The 12611-nt window shown below is 41.8% G+C and overlaps 1 protein-coding gene across 1 annotated transcript in view; it reads right to left on the bottom strand.

Annotated features, from left to right (window-relative positions):
• SOHLH2 (spermatogenesis and oogenesis specific basic helix-loop-helix 2) overlaps positions 1–8988 on the bottom strand; it is an 86639-nt gene extending 77651 nt beyond the window's left edge. Inside the window, exon 1 of the mRNA XM_036457076.2 lies at positions 8941–8988. Within this exon, the coding sequence (XP_036312969.2) occupies positions 8941–8988 (48 nt within the window). The remainder of the gene's footprint in view (positions 1–8940) is intronic.
• Between the last annotated feature and the right edge of the window lie 3623 nt (positions 8989–12611).

The raw sequence follows: 12611 nt of genomic DNA, 5'->3' as shown, positions 1-12611 counted from the left end.
CCCCAACACCCGCTGAGCAGTTTGCAGGATTAGTTAAGAGGGGGCAGTGACTAGACTATAGGCTAATAAGAATGTGTTAGGTTACTGGCACAGATTCATTTTTCTAGCCCCTTTCCCAAAAATGTCTTATTTTCCCCATTATTCCAGCAAGCGTGCTTACAGAAGCTAGAAATAGCAGAGTTACTTCTATCAGGGAGGCTATCTGGTTTAGTTACTTCCTGGGATTAACAGAACAAAGGAGCATCTGTGTTTAGTGGCTTACAAAATAGAGGTTATGGAACAAGATGGAGTGCCTATGGTTCAGATGGAGGGCGAGGGGCAGGATGGAGTCAGTCCTTTTAAGGCCCATTGTTCATGTGCATTACATCTAGTTCTGTTAATGTCTGGTGATCCTTGGTTATCCAAACATAAAATGAGCATGTTTAAGTCAACAGTTTTAAGCAGTTTCCCTTGAAGCTGAGGTGGTCTGTTTTCCCAATTACTGATTCCTTTAAAGGGACAACTAACAACAACCTTGGTGTGAGCAGATGAATCAATGGAAGCAAAGATTGGAAAGCAGAGGGTGGGACTAACAATTTGTCAAAAACAGCAAGCATTACTCTGAAATATTTCCTTCATGGGCAGAGTTGCCTTTCCTAATCCTTTTCAGTTATAGAGTTCTGCAAATTACTAACAAGAATCCATTGTTACCATATATAATTTTACTACATATTGATCATTTTCTTTGGAAAGAGCAGTTCCTGGGTTTTATCCTTGGCTTAAAAGAACTATGGCTCCAGCTGTAGTGAGAGTGAGTTGAGAGAGTCAAAGGGCTAAAGAAATTCAGGGGTTCAACTGGCCCAGGTATTCAGCATGAAGCTAACTTCATCACCAGATGAGTGCCCTCTTGGCCATTTCAACATTGTTTCACCTAACATTCTGCCTGAACTGTCACTAGAATTGCTTGACCTCCCATTTCTTCTCTCTCTCTCTCTCTCTCTCTCTCTCTCTCTCTCTCTCTCTCTCTCTCTGTCTCCCTCTCTCTCTCTTTCTCTCTTTCTGTATGTGTGTGTGTGTGTTTGTTTTTTGGGGTTTTTTTTGTACCTTTGTTTTAGTGGCAATTTGATCCTATCTGATTTTTAAATTTCAAGTTTTCCTGTGGAACTCTGTGTGTGTGTGTATGCATGTGTGTGTATATGTGTGTATTGTGAGTGTGTGAATATGTGTGTGTGTGTGTGTGTGTGTGTGTTCACAGAAAAGCTGCTTTGTTCAAACCAAGATCCCATTGTGGACCTGCATTTAGTTGTTATGTCTCCTTGGACTTTTCATTTGAAATACCTTCCCCCTATTTTTTTTCTCCTCCATGTTATTTACATTTTAAAATATCTCTACCATAGAGTCTGTGGATGGAGACAATGCATGCTCAATTCATTATCATGAGCCAATCTTGCTCGTCTGCCTCACCCTGTTTTAAACAGCATAAAAATTCAAATTCAATATTATGGCCTTTCATAGAAGAATATCAATCCATGTCACCAGTCTCTCCTTTCTACTTCTCTCAAATATCATTCATAAAGACAACAGCATAACACTTTCGAATGAGCTTTGAAATGTTGATTTTCTATAAAAGAGAATATTAGGACCCTCGATGAGTGAAATACCCTTCTAGAATGTTTCCTTTCTGTTTTATAAACATTCCTCATTTCTTTTCTTTTTTAAAAAATATATTTTATTGATTTTTTTACAGAGAGGAAGAGAGAGAGAGAGAGAGAGAGAGAGCCAGAAACATTGATGAGAGAGAAACATTGATGAGAAAGAGCCAGAAACGTTGATGAGGTGCGGGAGGCAGCTGGGTGTGCGACCAGCTTCCTCTCGCACACCCCCCACAAGGGATGTGCCTGCAACCAAGGTACTTACCCTTGACCAGAATTGAACCTGAGACCCTATTCACTGAGCCAAACCAGTTTTGGCTAAACATTCCTCATTTCTAATAATACTGTAGGAGCAACATGAGACTCTGAGCCACCTTGATGCTTTTAGTGCAGACTTTGAAAATCACCATATGGCACAGGATTTCCTCTGTACCAATATGTTTCCATGTGAACCAAACACTAAGTATTGAAAATGGTTATTAACAGGTGATCATAAAAGGAGTGATTCTAATTTTGTTTTTGAATTAACCTACAAATGTCTAAAACTAACCTGTTATAGATAGGGTGACCATTGCATTTATCTTTCAAACTGAGACATTTTTGAGAATCAAAGGGGATGCTATTAATAATTATACTAAAACTAGAGGCCCGGTATATGAAAATTCATGCACTCGGGGGGAGAGGGGTCCCCCAGCCCACCTGCCCCCTCTCGTGGTCCAGGACCCCTTGGGAGATGTCTGACTGCCAGCTTAGGCCCACTTCCCATAGGGACGGGCTAGCCAGCAGTCAGACATCCCTCTCGTGTTCCGGGAGCCCTTGCTCCTTACTGCCCACATGCTCACTGCTCCTGAGCACTGCATGCGAGGTGGGAGAGGCTCCTGCTACTGCCACTGTGCTTGCCCGGCTTCTGGCTAAGCGGTGCTCCCCCTGTGGGAGCGCACAGACCTGCATTGAGTGTCTGTCCTCTGATAGTCAGTGCATGTCATAGCAACTGGTCATTCTGCTGTTTGGTCGATTTGCATATTACCCTTTTATTATATAGGATAACACATATAAATCAGGGTGTGCTTGGCAATGAATAACTTGTAAAATTTTCTATTAGGAAGGTTTATTTTCTTTTTCTTTAAAAGATCCTGCTATTGTACTTTGCATCTGCTTAACTATGCTTGAAATTTGTTTATTCTCTCCACAGATATTTCCTGAGCCCTACTATAGGGCAGATGCTATGCTGGGAATATAAGGTGAACAAGTAGACAAAGTCCCTGTCATCAAGGAATTTACATTCTAGTACTCCTTTTTCTTCTAATAAGTAAGTATGGCTTTCAATCCTTGGAACTCATAAAAAATAGTGTATGAACCTCAGTTCTACCAAAGCTGTTACCACTGCTCCTTTTGTAACAGCTTGATACAGTGAAAAGAGAACAAATGCTTTCAAGGCACATAAACCAGGGTCTATCACCTTAGTTCAGCCACTTACTAATGAATTCGAGGAAGATACTTGTGTGATCCTAATCTGGGGAATAATTCAAAAGACTGTTATAAGAAGAAATGTGTGTACAATATCCTGTAGGTGGTAGTTATTATCATGTTTTTTCAAGTAATTCCAAACCTGAACACAAAGAGTACAGAAAAATGGCAAATCAACTTGGGGAAGGGGAGAGGTAGAATTAGGAAAATGTGTCTATCTCAGACAGTGAAAACAGCCCTAAATCAAACTGCTCTCTGCATTACTTGAGCCACAGGGCTCAGGTAACTGGGCCTACTGAGGAGCAAAAGTAAGTTTTGAATAGCTGACATCAGCTGATAACTTGATCCCATCCTTAGCTAGCTAGTCCTGGTCCTTCTGACTGTATGCACCTCAGAGGCTCAGTTCTCTATTTCCCCAGAACCTCTCAGCTAGTCTTGTGGAGTGAAAGGTGGATTGTGGGTCCTGGAAAGTAGGGAGAAACCCAAGAAGTGGGAGAGGGACCCACAAACTTATGAGGAAGTGCAACACCACTAAGCAGTCCTCTGCACAGGAATCTAAGTTTGCAGAGTGCCTTGCACCAGAACACAGAGGAAGCATGAAAGGAAGCAGCTTTGGGAGAGAACCAATGGCTCTCCTGCAAAGGCTTCTTTCATGGCCCTACAAAATTAGTGCCATAGCATAATTGTAATGTTTGTAATCGGACAAATTAGAACACTACCACAAGGTGACACAAATTAACTGAATAGCTTCTAATGAACTTAAATCATAATATTTATCAGTTAAAAAGATCTTGTTGCCCTGTCTTGTTTGGCTCAGTGGGTTGGGCTCAGCTTCATCTGTGGCTGAGCCTGCAGACTGAAGGGTCTCAGGTTCGATTCCCGTCAAGGGCACATGTCCAGGTTGTGGGCTTGATCCCCAGGAGCGGGCATGCAGGAGGTGGCCACTCAGTGATACTCTGTCATCATTGATGTTTCTCTCTCTCCCTCTCCCTTCCTCTCTGAAATCAATAAAGATATATTTAAAAAGAAAAGATATTGTTGATTGTATAATATGAACATATGTGATGAGAAGAATCCACTGATAAGAATAATAAAAGAAAATAATAAAACTTTCTAGGATATGCTCCTCCGGAAAACTGCCTTTTAGTACATTTAAGAATTTCACTTCTATGCACCACAACTTGAACCAATGCTAGACTTCTTTTGGCAGATTTTTTTTTCTATCTAAATTTAATTACCAAGCAAAATAGAAACAGATTCATAGAAGTCAAGATAGCTCGGTGGGGGTGGAAAGTGTTGAGGTGAGTGGAGGAATAAAGCAGAAAATAAAATAAAAAGAGAACACAGGGACATGGACAACAGTGAAATGATTGAGGGAGTGAGGGGTGGAGGTGGAAAAGGGCATAGAGGGAATAAATCATGATGAAAAACTAAATTTATTTTTTTTAATTGCTTATTGCATCTTCGGTGACCAAACTCAAAGTAACCATAAGGATGATCTGAAATTAAAACTTTTTCATTAAAAAGCATTTTATGGAGAAACCAAGATGGCGGCATAGAATAGACACCCGAATGCAGCCTACTACAACAAATTTGAATTTAGAACTGGAAAACTGGGGAGGCATTGCCCTGAAGCGCTGGACGGCTAGCTGAGAGGAGGCTCTGCAATCTGGGAAGGAGAGAGAAGGCACGCTGAACCTCATGAAATGTGAAGGTACGGAGAACTGTGCACCAGAACAGGCGCTGGCTTACTCCCAGCACGCAGAGAGAGAGGGCCAGACCTAGATTGCTGCTGGCTGACTCCCGGCACGCGGAGAGGGCAGACAGCTAATGAGTGGCTGGCTTTCTAGTTTGAGAGGAAAACAGAATCACCCTATTGCTCTGATAGACAGCCCCAGTCAGGGAGAGGCCAGACTGTCAGGCAGTGGACAGAGATCTCTCAGAGGTGTGTGAAACCAGAGGCCATTACTGCGGGACTTGGGGAGGAGCCGAAGGGAAAACAAAGCTTGTCTGCACCAACCCGAGACTCCACCCCATCTGTGGCTGAGCACAGAAGCTCTCCCAGAGGCTGGCTTTCTCTAAGGAGAGACTGGCCAGAATTCAAAGCTTGTCTGTGCCTTTACCAAAGAGGTGCACGCGCCTGCAACCAATCTTCCGAAACTTTCTGCGAACAGGACTTTTCTAAGGCGAGACTGACAGGGAACCAAAGATTGTCTGTGCCACACCGAGACCCTGTCCCATCCAAGTGGAGTACAGAAGCCCTCCTAGTTGAGACACTGCTGATCCTCACAGCCAATTGGCTTGGAGATCAACGCTTCCCAGTGATACCAAAAATAAGCAAGGCTTAACAACAAGACTGCACACACAGCCCACAAAGGGCTACACCAAGACTGTCCACCACAAGTAACTGGGAAGGCTGTGCTACTGGGCTCTACCAGAACACCTAGCACACAAAGCTATTCCATCAAATCAGGGAAACAACTAAAATGCAGACAAGAGTAAGGACACAAAGGAAGGAGATGGAGGAAAAGAAAAGATTGGACATTGAGTTCAAAATTACAGTTATAAGGTTATTCAACAATATCCTTAAAAAGGCCGATAAAATAAATGAGACCTATGAAGACATGAAAAGGGAGCAACTAGTAATAATAAGGGATCAACTAGAAATGAAGAAAACATTGTCTGAAATAAAAGATATTATACAAAGTCCTAAAAACAGACTGGAAGATCGCAAGAATCAAGACAAAGATTTAAAACACAAAGAGCCAGAGGATACTCCTCTGCAGAAGCTAGAAGATAAGAGAATCCAGAAAGTTGAAGATAGTGTAAGAAACCTCTGGGACAATTTTAAGCAAACCAATATCAGAATTATGGGGATTCCAGAAGAAGAGAGAGAGCAAGATACCAAAAATATACTGAAAGAAATAGTGACAGAAAACTTCCCCCACCTGGGGAAAGAAATAGACTTACGAGTCCAGGAAGCCCGAAGAACCCCAAACAAAAGGAATCCAAGGAGGACCACACCAAAACACATCATAATTAAAATTCCAAGAGCAAAAGACAAAGAGAGAATATTAAAAGCAGCAAGAGAAAAGTAGGTACTTACCTATAAATTCACATATGATTGAATTCACAGCTGATTTCTCAACAGAAACCATGCAGGCCAGATGGGAATGGCAAGAAATATTCAAGGTGATGAATAGCAAGAACCTACAGCCAAAAATACTCTACCCAGCAAAGCTATCACTCAGAATCGAAGGCCAGATAAAGAGCTTCACTAATAAAAAAAAGCTAAAGAAGTTCATCATTGCCAAACCAGAATTATATGAATTGCTGAAGGGGGTTCTTTAGGAAGAGGAAGAAGATGAAGATAAAAATTATGAACAACAAATACATAACTATCAACAAGTGAATCTAAAAACCAAGGGAATTAAAAAATCTGATGAACAATATTAACTGGTGAATATAATAGAATCAGAGGTATGGAAGGGGAGTGGACTGACGATTCTTGGGGAAAAGAGGAGTGGGAGTGTGAGAAGAGACTGATCAAAAACTGTGCACCTATGGATGAGGATAATGGGGGATGGGGAAAGGACAGAGGTGGGAATCTGGTGGAGGAGAGCGATTGAGGGGGGAAAGAGGATCACATTTGTAATAATCTGAACAATAAAGATTTATTTAAAAAAATAAAATAAAAAAATAAACTGTAAAAAAAAAATAATAAATAAATAAATAAAAGCATTTTAGAATGGATAGTCATGTCCTAGGCCAGTATCTTCCCAGACAAAGATCAACTTCAATCAGTACTGTGCATCTAAGATAACATATACCTGTGGATTGTCAGGGTAACTTGTAACTTCCCTTTTCCAGGCCCTTCAGGGCACAAACCACAAATTCCTTTATTGTCAGTTATCTTTTCAATTGTTGACTTTTAACTATCCTGTTACCCACCCAAGTAAAATAAATGTGTCTATCATTTTACTTTTTATCCAATCTGAGAGGTTTCCTCAGTTTGCTTACTTCTGCCTTCCTAATATATCACCAATGAATTTCATGTAACCCATTTATACTTCTCCTTTGGTTTTAATGTATAAAACAAAGTGAAAAACCATCATTCTCCAGAGCACTATCTCCATAGCTTGAGATCCTGTTTCCCAGCAATTGTCAATCAACAGTTTGGCTCAAATAAATTCACAAAAATTCTTTATAGGTTTCAATGTTTTTTGTTGTTGTTTTATATGTTGACAAAAGCAACATTTGGGAAATATTGGAACATTTGAAAAAGCCTAATGAGAAAGTAAAAAGTATCTGTAATTCCACCTCTCAGGAATAAACACTACCAACAAACACCTTGGTATAGATCTTTTAAGTATGGGCAATTTTTATACTGCAGCATCCTTGTCACCAATGCTCGTGGATCCACTCTGTCTGATTACTGGAATTACAGTAGCATTCAGTCTCTAGATTTTTAAAATACCTGATTTCTATTTGCAACCAGGCTAAACCCTTAATTAGTAGCAATTGGTGCTCAAGTGCTTCAAGCCAATGGCTTCTACATTTTGTTATTTATGTCACGCTATCACCTGGAGCAGCACTGACATTCACAGGAGGGGCTGATACTCTCACCTGGCAATCATTAGCCTCCATTTTCCCCAGGAGTCAAGGGCTTAAACATTTAGCTCTATGTGGAGAGACTAAATTGCTCTTCAAATGCAAACAAAGGGTTCATTTGAGGCTTCAGACTGTCTTAAGGGTAGAAAACCACAATTATCTATTTACTACTAATCAGACATTTTATTCAGAATTCCATTTTGTGCACCACAAAATACTATTTTTCCTTTTTGTTTAAGTAGGTGCCTCCATTTTGAAATAATTAAGAAACCCAATTAAACTGATCCACTTCCAAAAGGTCATAATTCCAGTTCAGAAAGCTTGTTCCTAAGGAGTAAGTTCCTAAGGAATGTAGATCATTCTAAGAGGTAACAAAACTTCACACAGCCCAAAAGGTTTCCCTCTCATATGGGAAATAAGAAAGCCAACACTATTTGCCCTACTTGCTGGGATGGGTGAGGTTTTGTTTACACCTTCCTATTGGGCTAATAATCACCCTTCATTTTTATCTAAAACAGCTACACAAGTGATTGTGTGGTTCTGCTACTGGACAATAAGGCAGTTTCAAAGAAGCCTGTGGGCTTTTGAACTTCCATGGAGGGTGGGAAGAAGTGAGAGGAGAGGAGCGGCTTTGGTTTCCACACAAACCTGCCCTTGTGCGTGCGCTGAGGAAGGCTGCACGGTCACTTGGAGGCGCCATGCCAGAAAGTAAACTAAAGAAGAGCATCCAAGTTGTGCCCAGACAACAGCGCTTTCCTACATTACAGAAACTTTCCTATATTCAAGCTAAAAATGTCATTCACATTTTCTAGGCCACCAGCTCCACTAATAATTTTTGCTCCTACATAGCTACCAGTGGTCTCCTGCCTGAAAAATGCTTGTAAGTTTGGCAGGTGCCAGGGCTAGAAGGAGGTTTCTTTGTAAAACACTCTCCTCCTTCCCGCTCGTTTCCTGGGAGGATACAGCTGGTCCTAACCTCGAGTGGGGTAAATGCCCAGCGTGGGACTCTAGGACCTTGGGCCTGGACAGCCTCAGGAGCCCTGCCTACCCTCTGCCCTAGGCTCGCTCCCGCCCTTGAAAGACGCCCTTCCTGCCCCTCACCTCCAGAGATGAGGCAATGAGAGACGCCTGTGCAAGGCTGTGCAGCCCAGGGGCCACCGCTGCCCCGGACCAGCGGCAGTTACGGACGCAGCTGCCTCCCCTTCCTCCTCCTCTGCCTCTTGCCTCTTACCTGACTAGAGATTTGGCCAGGCTCCTGGCGGATAATTGAGGCCTCCATGGCCCGTTGTCCACGTGCCTGGTGCTGGGGCGGCCTCCCCGCGGGCGGAGATCAGCTCCCTCGGGCGACCAGCCCGCTAATGGTTCTGGGCCAGCAGCTGCGGCACGCACGCCCGGCAGCCCTTAAAGTGGCCTTGCCCTCAGGCCTGGCGCCTGGGGAAGCAGCAGGAGGCTCTGAGGTCGAGGAGGAGAGGACTGCGGGAAGCGGTAGGAGGACGTGGGTTGAGGGCAGGCGGCAGGGCTGCCTGAGAGGAGCTGCCCAAGGTGCCCTGGAGGGCCTTAGGGGACAGGACCCTGGGACTGGCCCATTCTCTGGGAGATGGATTACACAGACCTTAGAACTGCCTCAGGCCTGTCTACTGAATATCATATGAGTATCTTTCAAGTTTTAATGTTAAGTATTAGCAAACAGGTTTATTTTCTTTTCCTGGACAAACGTATGTGTAGGATAGGGAATGCGGGTGCTGCGTTCTTTCCAACCCTTAGAAAAGTTGAAAATTGTAGAAGCATCTCATTTTGTCCCATGATTCAACAAATATTGTCCCTAAGTGAGAAAGTTTCCTAGAAGTGCTGCTATATAACCCAATTTATTCAGCTTTCACTAGACATTTTTTAAATATATATTTTATTGATTTCTTACAGAGAGAAAGAGTGAGGGCTAGAGAGTTAGAAACATCGATGAGAATCATCGATCTTGCACACCCCCTACTGGGGATGTGCCCACAACCAAGGTACATGCCCTTGACCGGAATCGAACCTGGGACCTTTTAGTCCGCAGGCCGACGCTCTATCCAGAGCCAAAATGTTTTTGGCATTAAACATTTTATTGAAGTCTGTTGAGTGCCAGAATCTTTTGTAGGTCTTTACTGCTGCTCCTGATTTTCCCATTGCTAGAATGTTGGATATGTGTGTGGGGAGGGAAGGGAGAGAATGATATCTGACAGTGTTTGTCAGTTTGGATTGCCTAAACTCTTGATCTCATTTGAACCATCAATACCCCTTGTCTCAGGGCAAAACTCCTGTATGTACTGAACAAGTCCTGGTGTGTTTGGGGGGCTTGATTTAGATCTTGAGGACATGCAAAATTATTATTGTAATTCTGCATTATTTTAATGGGTAAGGGTGCAGATAAATTTCTGATGAGATCATTCTGCATTATTTTTGAAAGTAAATGTACACGTTTTAATATTGTTAACGAAGAAACCATTGAAACCTATAAAAAAATTTTGTGAGTTTATTTGAGCCAAACTATCGACATATGCTGGGAAGCAGAACCTCAACAGATTGAGATAATGCTCCTAAGAATGGCGGGTTATGTTTCTATATTTATACATTGCAATCAAAGGAAAGGGACATAGGTTAGTTACATGAAATTCATTGGTGATAGATTAGGGAGGTGGGACAGAGCTAAGTGGGGAAACCTCTGGGACAGGGCAAAAGGTTAAATGATGAACATGTGAGCTTCTTTTACAGAGATGGATACAGGATACTCTAATGTAATTAACAGTTGACAATTAATTTGATAACAATAACAATGAGGGAATGTCTCAGGGTCATTTGTTGTGCCCTGAGGGGTCCGGGGTAAAAAGGAAGTGACAAGTTACCCAGACATCTCACAGATATGTTATCTTAGAGGCCGGAAGGCAAATAGGCTCAGTAAAGTAGATCAAAGTTGATCTTTGTCAGATGAAATATCGGTCTAGGACATGACTACCCACTACAACCTATTTGTAGTTAGATATTTAATTTTCAAACCATTTTTTGTGGTTATTTTAGGTCTCTGAGTTTGCAAGACTGCCACGCAGGCCTCCCCTGAGCTTGTCAGGTTAGCATGTGGCTCTTTTCATTCATATATGTCTTGCCTACCACCTCACCTTTCAATTCAAAACTCTCATCACTTTAATTTCCACTCCAATTCCACAGCTTTATTCTCAATACTGTAGAGTAGCTTCAGCTCAGAAATATTTAAAAACCATTGTCTATCTGAAAGGGTTAAAAAGAATAAAACAGGGCAGAGAAAGACGTACAGTGCTTAGCAGATATCTTGCAGAAATCTTGCAGCCTTGAGTCCAGCATAGCTCAGATAACCAGAAGACATCTGGCATGGGAGGAACCAAAGATGGACCAGACCTTTACGTCAGCAGAGCAGTTTGCAGCCAGCAAGGATTAATAAAAACCTCCCTCTCCCTGTTCTCTTAGCTGATGCCTTTCTCAGTCTCAGCCTACCTGCACCCAGGTGCAAGGAATAACATCTTTTTTGACACATTATGGCCTCATGTCATAGGTGTGTGGCCCTGGCCCACTCTGAACCTTTCATTACCAAAGCCCTACTTTATAAAATAGGATGTTGTCTGTGCAACAAGCAAAGGATGGCTGGGACCCCTGTCTGTTATGTCAGAGATGTTCTTTGATAGCACTCTAGCAATTTGCTCTTTAGCTATTATAGTTTCCAAATTTGTCTTCTAAGTTTAAACAGAACAGACTGGGAAGGGGGTGGGAGTGTCCAGAGAACACTTTACTAGTCACCCTTTCCTCCAGTTAATAATCTCTAAGGTGACCAAACTATTTCTTTTTTTGTTTGTTTTTATTTCAGAGGGAGAGACAAAAAATTCAGTGAAGGAAAATCATTGATCAGCTGCCTCCTGCGTGTTCCCCACCACGGATCGTGCCTGCAATCTGGGTATGTGCTCAGATGGGGAATTGAACTGTGACCTCCTACCTAGCTCATGGGTCAACGCTCCACCACTGAGCCACACTGACTGGGCAAAACTGCTTCTTCACATGACAACTTTTTGCATTTAAAGACATTTTTTGTTTTTAAATTTGATCTATGTTCTTAAAACATATTTTTAGTTCTAGCTGGTTTGGCTCAGTGAATAGTGTTGGCCTGCAATATGAAGACTCCCAGATTTGATTCCAGTTGGGGGCACATGCCCAGGTTTCGGGCTTGATCCCCAGTGTGGGATGTGCAGGAAGCAGCTGATCAATTATTCTCTCTCATCATTAATATCTTTTCCCCTTTCCCTTCATCTCTGAAATCATTTAAAATATATTTTAAAACAAAACATTTTTTTTAATCTTTTTGGATCTGTAAAATATATTGTGATTAGAAGAAAAATTTGGAAGGAAGCAAGCTACTTAAAAATAATGAAATGTTTTCTTTTAAGCATTTCTGTTGCTAAACTGAATGCCAAATGGAAAAATTCATTAGGAAATCCATTTTGACTTGAGTTTGCCAAGAAGAGTCCAGAAAACTGGTTTTATATATATATATATATATATATATATATATATATATATATATATGCCAGATTATGATTTCTGAACGCATAATAATCTGGCCACTCAGTGTATATCCTATATAATAAAAGACTAACATGTAAATTGTCCCCTTGATCAAGAGTTCCACCAGCAAGCAGGCAGGCCGGCCAACCGCCTATGTCCCCTCCCCCTGGCCAGGCTGGCTGGACTCCACCCATGCACAAATTCATGCACTGGGCCTCTAATATACATATATATACACTGAGTGGCCAGATTATTATGCATTCAGAGATCATAATAATCTGGCCACTCAGTGAGCGTGTGTGTGTAATGGAAGAGATAATAGATGGAAAGACAGAAATA

This window comes from Pipistrellus kuhlii, unplaced genomic scaffold, assembly GCF_014108245.1.
Source record: "Pipistrellus kuhlii isolate mPipKuh1 unplaced genomic scaffold, mPipKuh1.p scaffold_m20_p_3, whole genome shotgun sequence".
Classification (NCBI taxonomy): domain Eukaryota; kingdom Metazoa; phylum Chordata; class Mammalia; order Chiroptera; family Vespertilionidae; genus Pipistrellus; species Pipistrellus kuhlii.
Note: the sequence above shows the minus strand (reverse complement) of the source record. Positions and strands in the feature narration are given on the sequence as shown.